This window comes from Scardinius erythrophthalmus (assembly GCF_964197995.2).
Source record: "Scardinius erythrophthalmus genome assembly, chromosome: 3".
NCBI classification, from domain to species: domain Eukaryota; kingdom Metazoa; phylum Chordata; class Actinopteri; order Cypriniformes; family Leuciscidae; genus Scardinius; species Scardinius erythrophthalmus.
Genome location: NC_138223.1, coordinates 15,434,766 through 15,456,947, shown reverse-complemented (window position 1 = coordinate 15,456,947; position 22,182 = coordinate 15,434,766). Strand labels below are relative to the sequence as shown.

Below are 22,182 nucleotides of genomic sequence, written 5' to 3'. Positions count from 1 at the left end.
TGTATCATGTTTGATACATCAGGCTTTTGTGGCTCATGATATAGGGAAAATATGGCGCTCACACTTGAGGAGTAAAACATCTCAGGTTCATTCAGAGTCACACACACACACACACACACACACACACACACACACACACACACACACACACACACACACACACACACACACACACACACACAATTAATAAGTATCCGTCACTATTTCTTCCAATAATCTTTTTTTTTTTTTTGGTAAGGTGAAACTTAAAAGCTAGTTTTATCAAAGCCCTGTAGTTTCTATAGGGGGTTAAACAGAATACAATGCAATATGAGAGATGTAAATACATTTTCCTCAAAAGCCTGTTTAAAAAATAAATAAAAATAATAATAATAATAATTTTTGGATAATCAAGTTTCAAAGCTGTTTCACTTCTGTAAAAGCTCATCTTGAAATATTAACAACAATATGCAAGTTATTCTTTATGTCAGCAAAAAGACACATGTAGGTTAGAGTTATGGTTAGGCATGTTTAACCTGAACGTAGACACTTTTCGAATTATACTAAAAGGCATTTTACTTACTTAGGCTTCTTTCTAAAAGTATGAACTACGACAGAAGGCATGTAGAGTAGCCTACAGCAGTTTTTCTTAACAAATCTTTTGATCATAATGATCATAGAGGCCTTAGAAATTCATGTATCAAATACAGTTGATCAATGATACAGTTAGCTTTAAATAAGCTTCGTAATTAATAAAAAAGTATCCTATCATATTGCTTAATTCATGTACTGTATGTCCTTGTTCAATGTGTCAGTTAATTTTTCTTTTAATTTATACAGCTATTTTATTTGCTTTGTAGCATTTTACACTGTATGAACCTAGTCTGGATTGATTATATTAATAAACTAAAAATTAAGCACAACTACATTGAAACTGAGAGAGAGAGAGAGAGAGAGAGAGAGAGAGAGAGAGAGAGAGAGAGAGAGAGAGAGAGAGAGAGAGAGAGAGATGTTGTCTCAATAGGAGTGGCAGTGCTGGTGGTGGTGAGTCTGACTTCACTTCAAACATGGCTGCACAGGACGAGCTCAGTAAGTTTAACTCATTATACATGTTTTATTACTTCATTACTGCATACTTGTTTTCAACACTCTCTTCATTATTGGTCACTTAAATGAAGATTGAGCTTCATCTTGTTGTCTGTTTGCTTACCGGTAGTTACATAAATAATATTTGTAAAGTGAATATCAGTTTGGCAGCTAGTCGGCTAGTATGTGCTTACAGAGGCCCAATGCTCAGTCATGCTCCAAAATGAAAGTAATTCTATTGGGTTTGTCTAAGTAAGAGGATTCTTCAACCTGTATTTTTCGCGAAATTGGCGTTATCTGAATGTCATAGTGGTCCAGGGCTGGTTGTCATTTATTGACAGCGTGAGAAATAACTGTAGATAATAAACGGTAACGTTGGTTAGCAGTGAGGCTATGCAGCTCGCACGCTAACCAACTAAGTTAGCGAATTTGAACGTCTATATTTACAGTTTTTCTATGTTTACAGTTCGTCTTATTGTCTGTTGTTCATTTGCAAGCTTGTTGGATGATTTTATTGTAAGTTGATTCGTTTATTCATTCATAGAGAGCCGGTTAATGACACTCATGTCATGGAAATAGATTTCATTGCATTCATTCTCAGTCTCACTTTAATAAATCTTTTTAATATATGAGAAGGTTATTATAATTAACCTGTGATGTTACAGGAATTATATGAGAAAGTCTTTCCATTCAAATAAAGTTGAGAATAGCGGAGTTGTTTCTTTTTCATTTTGAACACTCTGTATCTGTTGCTTTCTTTCTCTTTGTTTCCTTATCATAGACCAGTTGGAGCGTGTGTTTATGCGCTTGGGTCATGCAGAAACAGATGAGCAGTTACAGGATATTATATCCAAATTCCTGCCCCCTGTCCTCCTCAAACTATCCAGTGTGCAAGAGGGGGTTCGCAAGAAAGTAAGTGTGTGTGTGAGAAAACTGTTTGTAGTGCAGAACCAGGATTTGCAATTAGGGGGCAGTGGAAAATGTATATAAACATAAAAATGTGTGTGAAATTTTATTTTGAGAATATTTTATTTACATTATATGTCGTTAATTTTTTTCCCTACCAACAATAGTATTGTACTGTTAGATTATTTATTTATTCATTTATATTTATATTTTTAATAGTTCTACTCTACATTTGTTGACCCTCAAGTGTGCCCTAGCTAGCAGACCTAATTTATTTTCTGATTTTTTTTTTAAACATGATTTCAATTTTTTTATATTTTATTTTTTTTATGTTACATTATTAAAAAAGAAATTCAACTCACTATAGTACTATACTGTTAGATTGTATTTATTTATTTTATAATAATAATTTATTTTAGTTTGAATTTTTTTAACTTTCCACTCCCCTCGGACCCCAGATTGAAAATCCCTGCTCTAGTCAGTAGGTAACACCCATGAGAAGGATTTCAAAGAAGATCTATTAAAGAGCTGTTTTTTGTTACTGCTGTCTCCAGGTTATGGAATTGCTGGTTCACCTGAACAAAAGGATAAAGAGTCGACCCAAGATTCAGCTGCCTGTAGAGACACTGTTGGTTCAGTATCAGGATCCTGCTGCTGCATCTTTTGTCACGGTATGATCGCATACCCACATGTCCCTTTCACCACTGTCAATACGCCTTGTGACTACCCTTGAAATGGGTCATGTTTTTTTTTTTTATACCAAGGTTGTATATTCCCATATGATATAGTGAGAACTTCATTGTCACGGCTGACTGTGTTTGTGCTTGCAGAACTTCACTATCATCTACATAAAGATGGGCTATCCCAGGCTGGAGGTGTCCAAACAGTGTGAGCTTGCACCTACTCTACTCACAGCAATGGAGGGCAAACCTCAGCCCCAGCAGGACAGGTTAGTTTAAACTGTATTTGAAAAGAAACAATGTTGTTTTTATTATTAAGGTAGAATGTAACTGGATATAAACACATTTACAATATATATATATACATTATGCCATTATGCTCACCGAGGCTGCATTTATTTTATTAAAAATACAGGCAAAAACAGTAATATTGTTGAATATTATTACAATTTAAAACAATTAACTATTGTAATATATTTTCAAATGTACTTTGTTCCTGTGATGGCAAAGCTGAATTTTTCAGCACATGATCCTTGCTGATTTGGTGATGCACTTTTTTTCAGGAAAGTTCAAAAGAACTGCTTTTATTTGAACTGTGAATTAATACATTTTTGTAACCACACAAAAGTATTATATAATATACATGCATATATATTTTTAAATAGCCATTGTTATTGCAAATATGTCAGTACTGAACAGTATAGATAATGTAGTTTGTTTCTTCTCTCTGTCTAGTTTGATGCACCTGCTGATCCCTACACTGTATCATATGAAATATCCATCAGAGCCATCTAAACCTTCCCCATTTGTCCTGACGGAGAGGCCCAAAACTGTACAACTGCTCTTAGAGTTCATGCTCGATGTTCTTCTGATGCCTTATGGGTATGTCAGCTAAATGTGTAAAATAGGTTTGAGTTGGTAATGGTAATACTGTTTTCTTGAATCTCATTAACTCTCTTTGATATTACATAAAGGTTTGTGTTAAACGAGCCTCCAATTCGTCCGGCCCCCTCGTCTCCACAAGGGGGATCTGGAGCAGGAGCCGCAGCGGCACAAGGTCTCCCTCAGCCTCCTCCGGGAATGAGCGTTTATGCAGTTAAAAGAGTCATTGGAGAAGCTCAGTGGAGCCCAGAACAGCTGGAGCAGGTGAGGATGCTCCGAAAAAGTGTTGGTGGATATTTTTAATGTGAGATTTCGAGATGCCTCCGTTCTGTCTATACCAATAATTATTTAAAGAATGAATGGATTGAACTCTTTCTGTGGTGTTTTCTTTCTAGTTCATCATTGAGTAACCTTTTTAGCATTCTGTTTGCAGTGTAAACTGGGGATTGTGAAGTTCATAGAGGCAGAGCAGGTACCTGAGGTCGAAACAGTCATTCACTTAGTCGTGGCCTCAAGTGACACCAGACACAGTGTTGCCACAGCAGCTGATCTGGAACTGAAAAGCAAGCAGAGGTGAGGCTATCTGTGATGAGATGTCAAATGAAAGCATGAGGTCTTGAAATAATATCGAAACTCATCTCTTGCATCCTGTTTTGTACTGCAGCATTATTGACTGGAACAATCCACTCATTATCAACAAAATGTATAAAGTTTACCTGGGTGATATCCCACTCAAAACTAAAGTAAGTACATGCATTACACATGGTCGGTCTAATATCTTTATTACTTTTATATTCAGTGAGTTGTGTTTTTTTTTAACCCAGGGTGCCACAATGAAGCAGGAGCTGAAGCATGAGCCGGTCAGCACCAGAGTCAAGATGAAGATTCTGCCTCATCTTCTTCGCTCCAGACTGGCTGCTGAATGCTTTCCTGCTAATATACAGGTCAGAGAGACTGTGTTTGACAAAGAAAGTGAATAAGTAAAGAACTTGTTCAAAGGATGTCATGGTAACTGTGATTGTCTGTTCGTTCAGGTTGTCTATGATGGACTTTTTGGAGCAAACACCAACAACAAACTCCTGTCCCTTACTCTGCAGTTTGTACATCACATCTGTATGGTGTAAGTATCAATGATCTCTTAGAGTCACCATAGAAATTCACATTTACTACAATAAAAAACATTTGATAGGTTGATATGTTATAGCCATGAATACAACCAATATTTTATTGAGCATAATTTACTACTTTCACAAGTGCTCTTCTGTTTTGTGTGCATTTGACGTGCATCAGATGGCCACTGTCATTGTGATCATGATAATAATTGTGTTTTAATCTGAAGGTGCCCTGATACCAACAAACCTTTGGGTTTGATGCTACTGAATGGACTTACCAAGCTTATTAATGAGTATAAAGAGGTATGAACGCATGCTGAACAATTTAGGTTATCGATTATGGCTTTTCTGAAGTTTCTGTTAAAGTGACTATAATTTATTTTATTATTATAAGGACCCCAAGCTACTATGTATGGCTTACTCAGCTGTTGGAAAACTTTCAAGGTAATAAAATCCTTTTATAACAAACTAAAATAATGTATAACTAATAAAACCCATTTGATTGCATTAAATAATGCATTGCACTTATTTGAATAAATATGTGTAATATTTATTTTTCTTTTTCCTTTGTTATAATAGTCGAATGCCTCAGCTTTTCACGAAAGACATTGCATTGGTACAGCAGTTTTTCGAGTCCATGTGCAAGGTTTGTTTGGAATACGTTTTATACGCGAGTTATCCAGTTGTTACTGAATGATTTGTTGTATGATTTTAAACTTTATTTCTCTCAATGTAAACAGGAGGAATCTGATGTGCGATTGGCCATACAGGAGGCCTTGTCAATGATGGTGGGAGCGTATGCTAATCTTCAGGGGGCACTTCTGAACCTAATGGAAGCGCTTGTGGCTGCATATATCACAAAGGTTTGTTATCTAACTTTTCTTACAAGCACCTTGAAAGAATAAATATAAACGTCAAAGCTAAAATTAGAATAACACATTTAACCTTGAATGATATAATACATAATTATTTAACCCAAATTTGAGTATGATTAAATATGAAATATTAAAATAACATGCAGTGTGTAATGTCCTGTTGCTTATGGTTTTGTGTTAGCCGGAGGTACAGGTGCGTCAGGTAGCGATGAAGTTTGCCAGCACAGTGTTTGGATCTGATCACGTAGCCTCTAGATATCTCTTACTGCTGGCTGCAGGAGATCCGTGAGTACATACTTGCACTTCCTGGAGTTCTTTTAAGCTTTCAATTAAGCTTTGTCATGAACGTTATACATCATATGGCCTGTATTCGTAGTCGTGAAGAGGTGTCTGGGGAGGCTCAGCGAGCTCTAAGGTCTCTCCCCTCTGCGAAGACAGAGAAAGAGGGATCAAGGCCTATGCCGTCATTCCCTGAGATGGTCAGCTACATCCATGAAAAGGTGTGTGTTTTTGATTTGTTATTTCTATAGATATCTTCTCCACTGGTGTGTCATGACCCAAAATGGGTCCCAGGCCTTTTCTGATGCTAAATGCTATATAATATATAACTGATCATATAATCATGCATCGTTAAGCACCCCTTTTACAAAGTCTGGACTTTGTTTTTTCCCCCATGTCTCTGTAAATCTCTTTTTAGTTCCTCTCTCTTTGAAGCCCCTCCTTCTAAAAAGCACAATGTGCTCTGATTGGTTGGCTGGATCAGTGTGTTGTGATTGGTCAAGTGCTTTGAGTGTGTTTTGGAAATGTCACGCTGTTTATCATAACCTCGCTCGATCTGGGGTGGAAAAAACGTCTTGTCTTTTGTACACAGCGACAACACACTACTAACACAACTCAACCAGACCTCGCTTCCCTTTTATTGCGGATGCCTTTGGTGGGAATTATTTAAATTAGGGGTATTGTGATGTGTACATTCCCGGAAGAAAACTGAGGCGTTTCAGGGTGTTCAGAAACAGTGATTACTGATATAGAGAATAACTCCCTTTGGAGTGGAGTTTGTGCTTTGTGACTTTGCCGGCCTTTTTCATGCTCAAACAGCAACATGACACACTAAAGAAAGTTAAAAATTTTAAAAAGCATAATTGGTCATTTTAAATACGGTTTCACTTGCATTAACATGGTTTTTGCAGATCCCAGTGTGTTTTGTGCAGTCATTTATTGGCAAAACCAGGTAAAAGCTACCAGCTTATGTAATGTATAGAGGCTGACCTTTATGTATGTGTCATAGGCTGCACAGAGATTGAAGACTCCTGCGAAATACATCGTTGGTACTTCCACACTGCCTTTTAATCCTGCCACTTTTGGAGAGGTACATTGACAGTCTTTAGACTTAAGTCTTTAGAATTTTTCCAATATTTTATTTAATTAATGAATGCCCACATATAATTTAAATTGAACAAATGCTAATCTTTACTCTTTTGTTTCCACAGATAGTTCTTTATCTTAGGACGTGTCTATCTTATAGTGCTGGAGCCACACCCACAACTCAGAGCCTGATGGATATGCAGGATGATGCTCCTCTTATTGGACGCTATGTTCAGTCATTACTGTCCAATGATGCTTCTCCTTCCTCTGCCAATAAAGGAGGAGAGGTCAATCCAGTTCATGTATACATTGACCTACTGCAACAGCTGCTGTCAGCTGTAGGAGGTGAGGAAGATTACAAATTGTGGTTTCTAATAGGAGTGGGCAATATGAAAATATATATACTGTGGGAATATATATCGGGTGGTGGAGATTTTTTTTGCTGTGTGTTCACCAAAAAAGAGAACTATAGTTCCAAACAAATAATCAAATTAAATCTAATTGATTGAAAATTGGCTTTACTACATACCTATAATATATTTAATATGTAAAACATAATCTTTAAGAAAATAAAGTGGATTATCATGAATATATTTTGTCTGATCTGATGTTGTGATCTCATCACATTAATTCATTAATACAGGTATTCCAGTGATGTACTGTCTTTTGGAAGTGGTCTCTGTGTGCCCAGAGAAACTTACTCCCAAGTTTGTAGACAAAATCGACTGGATTAAAGTAATTTTTTGATTTTATTTTTAATGTTATATAATATTACTGTTCGAAGGTTTGGGGTAAGTAATTTTTTAAAAGAAATTAATACTTTTATTTAGCAAGAATGCATTAAATTGATCAGAAATTGACAGATTACAAACAGTTTTGCATTGCAAAAAAGTTCTATATCAAATAGATGTTTTTCTTTTTATACATTAAAGAATCCTGAACAAAATTGTCAGTTTCCACAAATATATTAAGCAGCACAACTCTTTTCACCATTGATGAAAAATTGAGCACCAAATCAGCATATTAGAATGATTTCTAAAGAATCATGTGACACTGAAGGAGTAATGGTTGCTGAATATTCAGCATTGACATCACAGGAATAAGTTATGTTTTAAAATAATTTCTTAATAATTTAAAATAAAAATCTACCGACCCCAAACTTTTTGAATGGTATGTGTATATTATAACATATCCTCTGGAATGGAGACTTTTTACTTTAAGTATGTCTGACTATAAAAATGAAATTTGTTCATTATTTATGTAAATTTTGCAGGGTCTCATGAACACTAATAAAGAAGACCTACGTGAGCTGGCAGCACAACTGTACGCCATGGTTGTCTCTACTATGTCCGGAAATGAACTTAGAACTGCTGTGCAAAACCTGATCAAGACAACTAAAGACATGCATGTATGGAAAAATTATTATTTTATTATTATTATAGTTGTTATATTATTAAAATATTTTTTTTAAATGATAATTTGATAAAAATTTTCACTATTATTATTATTATTATTTATTTTATTTTTTTACATTTAGAGTCCTGAGACTCAGCATGGTGCCATCTTGGCTCTGGGCTACATGGTGGGCAGATACATGAATAAGAGGCGGAGCTTAATGCCTACTGAAGCCACTCCCAAAGAAAATGAGGAACAAATTGCCATGGCCACAAAAATCATCGGTATGTGCGTTTTCACAGTTTTACATTCGACACTTGGTATTGGGATGCTCTTAAATAACTTTTCATAAGTTAACATGTTTCATTAGTTACAGGTGAAGTATGTAAGTTCTGGGGCACTAGTGGCACCAAACGGAATTACAAAAATACAGCATATTTAGCAAACTCCCCTTTCGCACATCTGCACCTCCCTCCACTCAAACTTCACAAATACTGCTCTTACGGGTCTCTCAACAGGTAAAAGTAGGCTACTTTAAATAAAAAGTCCAAAATATTAGGGATACTTTTAGCTGTGTTGCTGTGAGTAAGCATTTGAGTAGACACTGTCTAGAGTGAGTGTATGTTTTTGTCATTGACATTTCCAATGTAGACAGCCTCAAATTGTTGTGGCGTGTGAAGTAAATAATATAAACTCAAACATTTGTCTTTCTGAATGGTTGTAGCGCGTTGCATCTCAATGCCCCGTTCGCTTTGATGCATTTATGACCTGTTTAATCTTTGAAGGTGCAGCTAAATTTGGCTTTCACCTCTGTAACTGGAGCTGAATGTATTTTCCCATGCAACGCATCAGTCATGGTCCCACATGGCTAAACACCCTCTGGCTCAGCCTGCTAAAGTAGCCCTGCCCCAAAATCAGGCTATTGGTTGAGCTGGAAAGAGACAGACCTGAGCGTATGTTTAGATGGAGCCTGGAGGGGACAATGTTTATACTTTTGGGGGAGATTAACCCATGAATGGCATACTAATAGTCAATGAACAATAAACTGGGTTAAGAGATTGTATTTTAATTAAAAAAATCTTACATGCTTCACCTTTAACTATTGTAGCAAAAAAATCCAATAATATGAATTTAACAAAAGCTACCAATGTGTTTTTCTACAGGTTCATTTTTAGATAGTGAGTCTCCTCTGTTGACTGTTGCTGCTGTGACAGCATTGGGTGAGATTGGCCGTAACAGCGTGTTGCTGATACCAGCGGATGGAGATGGCTTCACTAAACTCAGTCTAGTTGATAATCTGCTCGCCAGGATCCCATCTGGCAAAGAGACTGGCAAGGTAAAACAAAACACTCAGAGAGTGAATAAGTGTGACTGTATTATTTATGTGTGCATTCTCAATTTAACTAAGTGCTTCTGTATTTATCAATTTCCACTCTGTTTCCACACTAAAATTAAGGTTATTATTATTATTATTATTATTATTTTTTGGTATTTATGGAACTGATCAGATGCTGTTTGTGTTATCAGATGAAAGAACGTGCCATCCAGACCCTTGGGTTCCTGCCGGTGGGAGATGGAGAATTCCCACACCAGAAGAAAATCCTGCAGGGTCTCATGGATTCCGTAGAGGTGATATCATGATCCTCTTCGTGACACATCACCATTGAAGCCAATACAAATGATGTTGTTATTATTATTGTAACTTCCATTCGTTCAGAATAAAATACTGACAATTTAGACTGTTTATTGTGGATTATATATAAGTAACATTTTATTTATTATGTTAATGTACAATGTGTTTTGTCAGTATAGTGCAGTGAATTCATATTAAATAAATATTATGAAAAAAACAATGTTGCTATTTCTTCATATTCTTTATTGTTAGATGATTGTGTTTTGTTTCTTTAGGCCAAGCAAGTGGAGCTGCAGTTTACAGTGGGAGAGGCTTTAACTAATGCTGCTGTAGGAAGCCGCTCTGGAGCTGCCCGAGATGTGTGGACATGTACTGAAGACCAGTACTGTCCTCCTGACAGTAAGTATGTCTAGGAGAGACAGAGAGAGGAAGCTGTGCGTGCACAGACAGGTCTTAACCACACAAGGGAAAGCTTTTCCAGATACTTGTCTTTTGGACAAGTAAAACTGTTTGTTTACTTGCCTGAAAACCTAAAATTATTGGCAACATGGAACGAGGCATCAGGAATATAGATTAACTGCACTTTGTTCAGTGTGTGTTATTTATTTAAAATGTACTTAAATTATTGGTTACACTTTATTTGAGGTGTCCTTGTTACAGTGTAATTATACATTTTAAGAACTGAGTTATAATAATTAACTGCATGTACTTACTGTAGGGTTTGGTTTAGGGTTAGTTTGTTGCATTATTTATAGTTATTACTATAGTAATTACATATAACACAGTGTGTAACAAGGACACTGTGAAATAAAGTGTTGCCACATTATTTTATTTGATTTTTTTGTTGACAAGCATGTTTATCCCTGATTCAGAGTTGTGCACTTAAATAATTTCTCTCTTCCTCTAACAGATATGAAGAATAATGATATAGTTCCCTGGGTGTTAAACTCTGTCTTGTCTAAATACATACCAAGTCCAAACCCTCATGTTCGGCAGGCTGCCTGTATATGGCTCTTGTCTCTAGTCAAGAAACTCAGCCATCACAAAGAAATACAGGCAAATACACATACAAAACACACTCTCAGTCTCATTTATACATGCAAAGAAACATTGTCGTTACAAAATGTCTGTCTTCTCTTTGTCTATTATAGTCTCATCTGAAGGAGATACAGACAGCCTTTATCTCTATCTTGTCTGATCCAGATGGTGAGTCATGTTCTGCTCTTTTAAAGATCACATTACATTTTGACAGAATATCTAAAGTCTGGGAGCTTGTGGGCAAGATTGACAGTGATGATCTGTGTGTGTAGAACTCAGTCAAGATGTGGCATCTAAAGGACTGGGGTTGGTTTATGAGCTCGGAGGGGAACAGGATCAACAGGAACTGGTATCAACCCTTGTGGAAACTCTCATGACTGGTAAAAGGTATTAATAAACAAGCTTATTTCTGGTTCCTATTATTAATTATATTATTAATTATTAATCACTTTTAGAGTATGATTTTTCATATAGCATTATGCAGACTTACCAAGCCCCTGAACATAGTGCAGACACTACTAACCAAATCCCCACTGAACATAATCTACATTTTCAATTAGTTACATCACAGAATAATATATCTTGGACACATTGCAAGGTGCATTTTGGCTCCTGACTCTTGAGAGCTGTGGGATTTTGTTTTCAGAGTCAAACATGCCGTCTCAGAGGACACTGAAGTCTTCCAGGGAGAGGCTCTTGGTAAAGCACCTGATGGGTACGTCCTTCTTTTAGTTCACTTTAGTTTCAGATTGTTTAGAAACATTTTAGGGCTTCGCAGATTTGAAAATGTTATTCTTTATTAAGGATTTCCAGACTAGGTGTTTTCTTTCATTGTATGTTGAAAGATCTTTTACTTTGGTAGACAAGGACTCTCCACCTACAAAGAGCTCTGCTCATTGGCTAGTGATCTAAACCAACCAGATCTTGTTTACAAGTTCATGAATCTTGCCAATCATCATGCCATGTGGAATTCCAGGAAGGTGAGCTATATTTACCACAATGTGATTGTTTATAACTTGGCAACTTTATTAATATTTTAGAGCCTTATTAAATAGCATGCCACGATTGACTCTTCCTGTGCTGTAGGGGGCAGCATTTGGATTTAACATCATTGCAGCCAAGGCTGGTGAGCAGATGGCTCCTTTCCTGCCTCAGTTAGTTCCCCGCCTCTATCGATACCAGTTTGACCCCAACCTGGCCATCAGGCAGGCCATGACTAGCATCTGGGATGCTCTCGTCACGGATAAATCCATTGTAAGAGATTATTATTACTCAGTCATAAATTACATTTCTTAAAAGAAATTGGGGACACTGTTGTTTTAATGATTTGTTATTTTAATTATATTTGTTTTTGGCAGGTGGAGAAATATTTTAAGGAAATTCTTCAAGATGTCATATCCAACCTTACTAGTAACATGTGGAGGGTGCGAGAGTCAAGGTAATGTGTCTAGATAGGCTTGAAAGAACCGAGATTTCCACCCATGCTAGATCAGGTTTATATCATCAGGGCCCTTTTCCTTTTTTTTTGTTCAGCTGCTTGGCTTTGAACGATCTCGTACGTGGAAGGCAGGCAAGTGATATCATCGACCGCCTGTCAGAAATCTGGGAGACTCTGTTTCGGGTCCTGGATGATATTAAGGTAAATAAAAAAAAAGGCTGTTGTATTCTTTTTTTGCTGTGTTCTGGGCTTATGTGTGTGCTTTGCTTCTGACATACAGCTATTTTTATTTGACCATCTTATTTGTTTCCGGTTGTAGGAGTCTGTTCGTAAGGCAGCAGATCTGACTCTTAAGACTCTTAGTAAAGTGAGTCGCAGGACTGAATGCTGGATACCCCATTGATTTTCCACTCAGGGACACCACCGAAAACTGACGTGTGTATGTTTCTCCAATAGGTGTGTGTGCGCATGTGCGAATCGACAGGTGTTACTGCTCAAAGGACAGTGGCTGTGTTGTTGCCAACTTTACTGGACAAGGGCATCGTCAGCAACGTATCCGAAGTGCGGACTCTCAGGTAGAACACACTCATTTACCAGCCACATGCACAAAAAACTCTTAAGTATTCAGAGTATAAGTGAGTATTTTTGTGTATTAGTATCCAAACTCTAGTGAAGATCAGTAAGACAGCAGGCAGCCGTCTGAAACCCCATGCTCCTCGACTCATCCCGGCTCTGTTGGAAGCCCTGAGTGTGCTGGAACCACAGGTGCTCAACTACCTCAGTCTAAGAGCCACAGAGCAGGAGAAGGTGAGCAAAGCAAAACAATCTAAACATTAGTACTGTTTGGTGTCAGGTTCAGTTCCTGCTCCCCTTCATAAACAATTGAGACCAGTTTTACCGTGCTCAAGCAGTAACAATAATATTGTTTAATATAACTCAACCTTATATACACACGATTTATCCACTCTTACTAATTAGAACCTACCATTCCTTATTCCATTCAATAGACGGGATCATTAAGAACAAGAGTTAAAACAAAATGTCAATAAATACAATAAATTGGACAGATAAAACAAAAAGTACACTTGCTTATAAACATTTCCATAAATGACTGAGTTTTCAGGTGTGTGATCTCGTGAAGGCCACTCTGCCAATATAGGAAACATTAATAAAACATTTTATTTTTTACTTTGTGGCACTCCTAATACTCTGACATTACTGCTCTACAGTAAATCACCAAAGAATAAAACTTGACACTTAAATGGTCTTTTTGGCTCAGCGAATGATGTGAGTTTGAGGAGGGAGTTTCTGCAATTTCTTTTGGTGACAGTGAGATTATAACACACCACATTTTTTTATTTATATATTGTACTCATTATTTTCTTTTCTTTCTGTGACAGAGTGCTATGGATGCTGCTAGGTTAAGTGCAGCCAAGTCCTCTCCTATGATGGAAACCATTAATATGGTAAGACACCATTATTATAAACCATCCTTATGAAGAATAAGGATTAAGCGTTAAGCTGCATTCTGATTCAGAGGGTCCCTAAACAGTGTCCACTGCTCTCCTCAGCATCTCTAGAAGTTAATTTCACTTAACAAATTAAAACATACTAATTTGTCCTTTATAGAATGAAAGTCTTATAAGCCTAGCATATCCATTATCTAGTTATTTATTCCATACGGGGAATTACATGAGCATTTAATTACATAAAACGTCTATATGTAGCCACATTTACAGGATGTTTAAAAGTGTGTTTTGGATAATGATGTTTATGTGCACGGTGTTTGTGTTTTTAGTGTCTGCAGCACTTGGATGTTTCTGTGTTAGGAGAGCTTGTTCCTAAACTTTGTGATCTGCTAAAGAGTGGAATTGGACTTGGTACAAAGGTAAACATCCTGCTTGTGTTTTGTCAGTAATATACCTTTTCCTAACAGGCTAAGGGGCGGTTCATACAGAGCCCCTAAAGGGACGTGGTGAAGGAAAAAAATATGAGATGGAGGAAAATTTGTTTTTCAATGTTTTGCATTCCCCAGAGAAACCTTGCATTCCCTCCCTCGCAAAATAGTTTGCCTTCCGCCAAGAAACTTTGTGTTCGTTCACAAAGACCTCAAAAGGTTTTACGAACGAATGCAAAGTTTCCCTGGGGAACGCAAAACGTTTTGCAAGCGAACGCAAAGTTTTTGGGGAGAAAGCAAAAGCATTGACTTATTTTTCCTCCCAGCTCTATTTTTTTCCCACCGCCATGTCCCTTTAGGAGCTCTGTAGGTTCACACAGAATGTGTTTTTCAAAGCAAAAAAACAAGAGACATTGGGCAGTGGAATGGGATGAAAAAATCATGGTCTCAGCACGGCGTTTTTAAAAGTTAAAACTTATTTTAACTTAAGCGCCACATTTTTAGAACACTGTGTCATGCTGCAAAAGATGCGAGAATCAAGCACACAGGGCAAACACGTCCATCTAGTGCGTTTACATAGAAAAACAATCAAAAAGTAGCGCAGTGGAATGGAAAAACATGTTCTGTGTGAACCTGTCCTAACAGTTGTGTGTGTTTTTATAGGGAGGATGTGCCAGTGTGATTGTGTCATTGACAGTGCAGTGCCCTCAAGATCTCACACCATATTCAGGTAACGCACACCTACAAATCAGAGGTGTTATACTGTATGCAAGTTTTATAAATCTTATACGTGTGTTTGGGTGTCTTTTATCCCACAGGTAAACTCATGAGTGCACTCCTAAATGGGATCAATGACCGAAGTAGTGTCATTCAGAAGTCGTTTGCCTTTGCCATTGGACATCTGGTCAGGGTATGAAAACACACCTGAATACATACAGTATTTCAATTGATTCTAAGGCAACTACAGAGATACAAAACAATACTCTGTTTTCCCCATCAGACATCCAAAGACGGCAGTGTTGAGAAGCTTCTGCAGAAACTGAACACCTGGTATCTGGAAAAAGAGGGTATGAGGACTTTGACTGTAAAGTAATAGAAAAAGCTAGTTCAGTTGTCATAAACACCCTCATGCCTATCCAAAACCAACTGACTTGACTTCCTTCCAGTGAACACAAAAGAAAAAAGCTGAACAGCCAACATGGACTGTCAAGCTTTAAACAGGAACTGTGTTAAGAGCAGCTTTAAAACATGGAAGAGAGAAAGTTGTATGGCTTTGGAATGACATGAACATGGTGTCATCAGTGCCTTACCTTTATTAAATGAAGAGGATTTCTCTTAAAAATAATATTTTGTATAAACCGTTTTGCTGCCTAGATTTGTGAAGTGCTTTTCTGTGATTCTCAGAGGTGCTGTATAAGTCCACATGTTGTCTGGTGGTTCATGCCATCAGTCACTACAGTCCCGATGTGTTGAAGGCTCATGCTGGAGTGGGTTTGCCGCTGGCATTTCTAGGCATGCACCAGGAGGCTGAGGAAGAGAAAGGAGAGAGCGCTGAGGCCAACCTGTGGGCTGAGGTCTGGCAGGATCATGTGCCTGGTAGGTTAAGATGCACAACCCTTGGAGAAGAAAATATTCATTTATGACCCACAGTTTTCATTTTGAACAAACTAAAACTAAAAAAATTGCTTTTTTTCTTCCAATGTTTAAAGATTTTATTTTAGGTTAGGCTATTTATGCTATTATTTTTAAAGAAATAATAGCACTTAAGTGAGTTCACTTAATGATGTGTCGACACATGAATAATTGAATGCGAGTTGTGAATTGATTCATTGAAATGGACGATTCGAACAGTTGCATATAAATAAGTGATGAGGACATCAGTGTATGTTCTGGTTGTTTCAATATATTTGGTAGGGACTAAATTTCATTATAACATTATCTAACTATCCCCCTTTGTAGAACACAAGACTCATAATGGATGTTTTTTAATAAACACTGATAGAAACTTAACAGTTATGCACAATGGTAAATATGTTATTGATGAATTGTCAATACAATAAATAACCTAGGGTATGATTTTACCCCAAAATTCAACATATCTGATGGTAACTGCAATTACGTATTTTTTCCACTCAAACTTTTCTGTTGAAACCTGTTGTGCTGCTTAATATTTTTGTTAGCTTTTTTCAGGATTCTTTAACAGCATTTATTTGAAACAGAAATCTTTTGTAAAATTATAGATGTTTACTGACACTTTCGATCAATGTAAGGCATCCTTGTTGAATAAAAGTATTAATTTCTTCTTCAAAAAAAAAGAAAATTGACCCCAAACAGTAGTCTACTGCATATTACAGTGTGTTAGGGGATATCATGAGAGAATGAATTAAAGGGATAGTTCACCCAAAAATGAAAATTCTGTCATTAATTACCCTAATGTTGTTCCAAACCCGTAAGACTTTCGTTGATCTTCGGAACACAAATGAAGATCTTTTTAATGAAATCTGAGAGCTTTCTGTCCCTCCATTGACAGTCTACACAACTACCACTTTCAAGCCCCAGAAAGGTAGTAAAGACATTAAAGTAATCCACGTGACTCCAGTGGTTCAAAGTGCGTTCACGAGAGCATCACGGCGTGTTCTGTTGACCCGAGAGCGGATGTGGTTGCGTGCTTTGGAGATTAATATTTTGTAAATAAAGAGGTAAATTGTTTTTTTGCACAAACCAAGCACTCACGTCGTTTCATAAAATTGAGGTTAAACCACTGGAGTCACATGGATTACTTTAATGATGCCTTTACTTCCTTTCTGGGGCTTGAAAGTGGTAGTTGTGTAGACTAGTCAATGCAGGGACAGAAAGCTCTCAGATTTCATCAAAAAGATCTTCATTTGTGTTCCGAAGATGAACGAAAGTCTTACAGGTTTGGAACGACATGAGGGTGAGTAATTGGTGACATATTTCATTTTCACTTTAACTCGGAATCATGAATCAATCGGTTTCCTCTCACCTTTTTACATTTTTTATGCATTCTGTATTTTAGGCAGCTTTGGTGGGATCAGGCTGTACATGACCGAGCTCATAGCCATTACTCAGAGGGCTCTGCAGTCTCAGTCCTGGAAGATGAAGGCTCAGGGTGCCGCTGCCATGGCAACTATCGCTAAGCAACAAACGGGCTCACTGGTGGCACCTCACCTGGGCATGGTGTTAAGTGCACTACTACAGGGGCTTGCAGGACGTACCTGGGCAGGGAAGGTAATATACTCTCTCAAACAAACTCTTTGCTGAGGGACAGACTTAATGCACCTGGGAAAAGAACACTTTAATAAGACACGAGAAGCATGATCTCAGTGGTTTGAAACTGATTTCTCCCTTGCTGTATTTGTGGCCACTGAATGCTTGTGTCTCCACAGGAAGAGCTGCTGAAAGCTGTTGGATCTGTAGTGTCTAAATGCAGGTTAGATTCTTTTAAACACATATACAGTAGTTGTGCAGTAGTCCAATCTACTGTCATGCGAGTGTTGTTTAACGAGATGTTGTGACGCATGGCGTAAGTGCATTTGAAGCTTGCGCGAGAAGTGGCGATTCCCTGTTACTTCTCATGCCAACTTGTGAACGTGCCTAGAACAGTTGGCTTGAAGCAATGATTTATAGTTCAAAGTTTAAAATATTAGTATTTTTCTTACACACACTCACTTATCGTTTCACTTCAGAAGACATTGATTTATCCACTGGGGTTGTATGGATTACAGTGACGATCGCTGTGTGTGGTTTTTCAAGCGTCAGCCAAGCAGCAACCTTTCGCTTGCATTATATGGACTCAAAGAGATGGATTATTTTCCTAAAAATCTGTTTTTGTTTATCTGAAGAAAGTAAGTCAAATATATAGAGGAACGTGTGAGAGGAAAAAATATTTTTGGGCGAACTATCCCTTTAAGGGATGTACTACATTTAAAAAAAAGTTATATAGAAAATTACTTAATTTACATCAATTTACATAAATTACCCTGTTCAGACAATATCATTGAGCCACAGTGGGAAAATGTGCAGAGCATGTTGGGAAGACATAACTCACAGTAAAAAGAAATATTAGCATCTTGCTGATTCAGAGTTAGTAAACCTATGAGCAGAACTGTACATTCAATATCTTTTCATAACATGTGATTTATATCTGTAGTGTTGAGCTACAGAAGCCTGCAGTAGGTCAGCCAACGGTGAGCGAGGTGCTGGATCTGGTGCTGAAGGAATGTAAGAAGGAGAGTCTGGTTTATAAGATGGCGGCTTTACGCAGTGCAGCAGACATCTTGGAGTCGACGCAGGTGGATCGTTTTCAGGAAATCACTGACATTGTTCTTCCTCTCATTAAAAAGGTGCAGTAAACCTTAAATGCTTATTGTAAATCTCTCTTAAAAAAAAAAAAAACACTCAGCTTTGGCATTCAGTCCAAATGAGTGATAGTGTAACAATATCCCTCAATGTTTTTAATGTTTTTGGGAGCTTCACATCCAGTATCCAATTTAAAAACATTTGTTTTGTGTGTTTTTTTTTGTTTAGAATCAGCCAGCAAGGGCCGGCTCCCCGAGACATAATGATGATGATGACGAGGATGATGTTAAAGCTCGTGAATTACAGACAGAAGTTCTACTGTGTGCATTTGAGACGCTTGGAAAGGCCTGGCCTAAAACCACTCAGACACAGAGTAAGTCTCAGCTACAAGTCTTCAAAAGAAAAGAAAAACAACACAGGGGCAGAGTGATGTAAAATGAGTGTGTTTTGTTTTGCAGATCAGTTCCAGAATGAGGTTTGTAGATTAATGTGTGATAGATTGAAGCTGAGCACATGGAGGGTTCAACTGGGAGTCCTGCGCACCATGAAGGTCTTCTATCAGGGGTAGAGTGTACTCACTAAAAATCTTGAAAGTTTTCTAACAGATGCCTTGTCTGTGGAAAATGTACTTGCATTTTTTGGGTGGAAATAGCAGTGCTTACAAGCTAGAAAAAGAGTAGTGTTAAAGTTGTTGGTGAAATGCTTTACAACATTCAAAATCGTATTAGTGACTTTCTGGTGTTTTTGCGTGTTCTAGGCTGTTGCTTCTGGATAAGGAACATCAGAACGCTGTTGTTCTGACTGAGATGTTGTCAGAAACCTGCACTGCCCTGGCAGTACCACTAGGTGGAGTTTCTCATGAACTTCTAAACATTAAAAAGGGATGGTTCATCCAAAAAAGAAATTCAATAATGTTTGTAACAAAATAGTTTTGGTAACCCTTGACTTCCAACAGAAATTTCTTACAATATCTTTTGTTTCCATTTTTGGGTGAACTATCCCTTTAAATATCACCTTTTTGTTCAGACTTGGCTCATGAGAATCATTCTTTTCCTCCCACAGAAAACAAAAGCTATTCATCAGTAAGAACAGACGCCTTGGTGGTAGTTGAACTTCTTTTGAAGAGGATTGAAGGTAATGTTTATTTGCTCTGACATTCATAAAAATAACTGATTAGTGTGTTATTATAGGAATGGTTTAATTTGATCATGCTTCAAATGTTCCAAGTGTGAATCTAAATGTTTCTGTAGTGATAGACAACATGCCAATGCGTTAAAAATGTAGTACCTGAAATGCTGAGGAATTCAGAAGTTGAAATCGTTTCAGAAGAATCTAATAATAGAATAGAACTACATTAGTTTTATAAAGTGATACATTTTTCATTTCAGCCTAATAAAGGATTATGAATGTTATGTATAATTGGTCTCTCTAACAGTACAGTAGATGGTGGTTATGAAAAAGCAGAAATACAGAGGATTGCTGTAACCAAAGCAGTGATGCGCTTATGAACACTACTTTATTAGACATCTTACTGACATGCATGATTCACTTGAATGGCCTATTTCAGTGTTAGAAAGGTGAATTAAAAAGCGACAAAGATGCAGGTATGAAAGTGGGAAAGAAACCTTCTCACTATTAAGATTCATGCTGCTTTATGTTTATAGAAAGTGATCAGTGGGAGTGTCTGTCTGAGAGGAGCCGACAACAGCTTCAGCGTTCTTTAGCCACCATGGAAACAGACAGCCGTCCAGACCTGAAGGACAAAGCCCAGACAATGAGAAGAAAAATACAAGCCCTGCCATGAATAACCTGCCCATACACACGCTCAGTCACACTGTTCTGAGGGTTGATTTGGGAATCTCAATTGTACATTTCAGTAATAATCCTCACGGCCATGTCATATACACCTGAGTTCACATATTTTGCCATAATCTCTACACCGGCTCTCTGTGTAGGCCATAATCCTTTTTTCCCATGTATTATCTTTGACCTAATGCTTTAACCAATGTGCAAAGACTACATTCGGCTACAATTAGCCATTTTCACTGACCATTTTAACCTGGTTAAAGTCTCAGTATGTGCAAGTGTGAGAATACATACATCTGGGGGGGGTTTTTTGTTTAAGATACTAAAAATCATATATTGTGAAGCAAAAGGCTTGCTGCAGTTATACACATGAATCTGCTTGTTTTATCAAGATCAAGATCAGGATCAGAGCTGCCCTTGTGCACATACATTGCACTCAAAGGGGTTGAGAGACTACTGCAGTTTTCTATGGAAATGCCCCAGAACTGTACATAGTCAGACTTTTGCTTTCATTCATTCATTCCTGTTAGAAAAGGAGGTAAGACAAAAGTCAAGCAGAAGAGACAAGGATCCATCCAAAATTGAACATGTTTTTAAATGAGGGTTGGTGCAAAGGCATTACGTGTATTAAAGGGAGGTTTGTAACATAAATAAAACTGAAACCTCAAACCTGCCTTTGCCCATTTTTGCATGTGTGAAAATACATTTTCCATAATGGATAAATAAAGTCTTTGAAAGGAGGCATGTTATGCTGGGTCTCATCTCACCCTTTGTATTTTGTACCCGTTAAATTAAAAATAAAGTTGTGCAATTTTTTGGAGCATATTTGTTCAAATCAGCATGAAATGCATGTTGTTGATCCTATTTCTTTGAAAAGACATACTTCACTCTTGTACCAGTTTATTCCACTTAATCTCCAAGCAATATCTGGCTGATAATTGCATAAATGTATATATATTATATGTATATATGTATTTATTTATTTATTTATTTATAGGCCTCAAGATAAGAGACAATACTATTATAAATTAGACCACTATTCTATGACATCAAATACATTAAAAATGTCTAGGTATAACTTTAAGTAATGGCAATCAAACTAATCAATTATCTCAAATGTACAATTAGGCAGGATGTCATTTGTATAAATGTATATATAAAGTGTGTATATACACACACACACACACACACATACATATATATAAATAAAATACTCAAGTGTAAACTAGACCACTATTCTATGACATCAAATACACTACTTAGCAAAGATACACCTAATTATGTTTAATGGCAATCGAACTAATCAATTATCTTAAATGTACAATTAGGCAGGATGTCATTTGTATAAATGTATGTATAATGTGTGTATACACACATATATGTGTATATATATATATATACACACACACACACACACACACACACGAGTATTTTTATATATATATATATATACACACACTTGAGTATTTTTTATATATGTATGTGTACATATATACACACACACACACACTTGAGTATTTTTTATATATATATATATATATATATACACACACACTTGAGTATTTTATATATATATATACACACTTGAGTATTTTTTTATATATATATGTGTGTGTATATATATATATATACACACACACGAGTATTTTTTTTATATATATATATGTGTGTGTGTATATGTACACATATATATATAAAAAATACTCTTTTTATATATATATATATATATAAATAAATAAATAAAATGCTCAAGTGTAAATTACAACACTA

The 22,182-nt window shown here is 36.8% G+C and overlaps 1 protein-coding gene across 1 annotated transcript; it reads left to right on the top strand.

Annotated features, from left to right (window-relative positions):
* Positions 1-1,016: 1,016 nt before the first annotated feature.
* On the top strand, positions 1,017-21,261 carry ecpas (Ecm29 proteasome adaptor and scaffold). The gene is made up of 49 exons (XM_081361878.1): positions 1,017-1,068; positions 1,847-1,977; positions 2,526-2,642; positions 2,802-2,920; positions 3,387-3,533; positions 3,626-3,797; positions 3,967-4,106; positions 4,198-4,276; positions 4,358-4,477; positions 4,568-4,653; positions 4,873-4,948; positions 5,040-5,089; positions 5,225-5,291; positions 5,386-5,508; positions 5,702-5,805; positions 5,897-6,020; positions 6,809-6,889; positions 7,011-7,230; positions 7,529-7,620; positions 8,159-8,293; positions 8,423-8,564; positions 9,444-9,616; positions 9,808-9,909; positions 10,189-10,312; positions 10,824-10,969; positions 11,065-11,119; positions 11,224-11,338; positions 11,598-11,666; positions 11,814-11,931; positions 12,038-12,205; positions 12,310-12,389; positions 12,485-12,590; positions 12,709-12,756; positions 12,846-12,964; positions 13,046-13,196; positions 13,790-13,855; positions 14,188-14,277; positions 14,950-15,016; positions 15,105-15,196; positions 15,287-15,353; positions 15,691-15,882; positions 17,324-17,535; positions 17,694-17,737; positions 18,458-18,650; positions 18,835-18,979; positions 19,065-19,170; positions 19,364-19,452; positions 19,669-19,740; positions 20,271-21,261. The coding sequence occupies exons 1-49, from the start codon at positions 1,047-1,049 to the stop codon at positions 20,408-20,410; spliced, it is 5,496 nt and encodes a 1,831-aa protein (XP_081218004.1). The 5' UTR covers positions 1,017-1,046; the 3' UTR covers positions 20,411-21,261.
* The last annotated feature ends 921 nt before the right edge of the window (positions 21,262-22,182 follow it).

Coding starts and splice junctions, on each gene's coding strand:
- ecpas (XM_081361878.1), top strand. CDS start 1,047: ATGGCTGCACAGGACGAGCTCA. Junction 3,798..3,966: donor GCCCAGAACAGCTGGAGCAG/GTGAGGATGCTC, acceptor TTCTGTTTGCAG/TGTAAACTGGGGATTGTGAA. Junction 9,910..10,188: donor GTCTCATGGATTCCGTAGAG/GTGATATCATGA, acceptor TTGTTTCTTTAG/GCCAAGCAAGTGGAGCTGCA.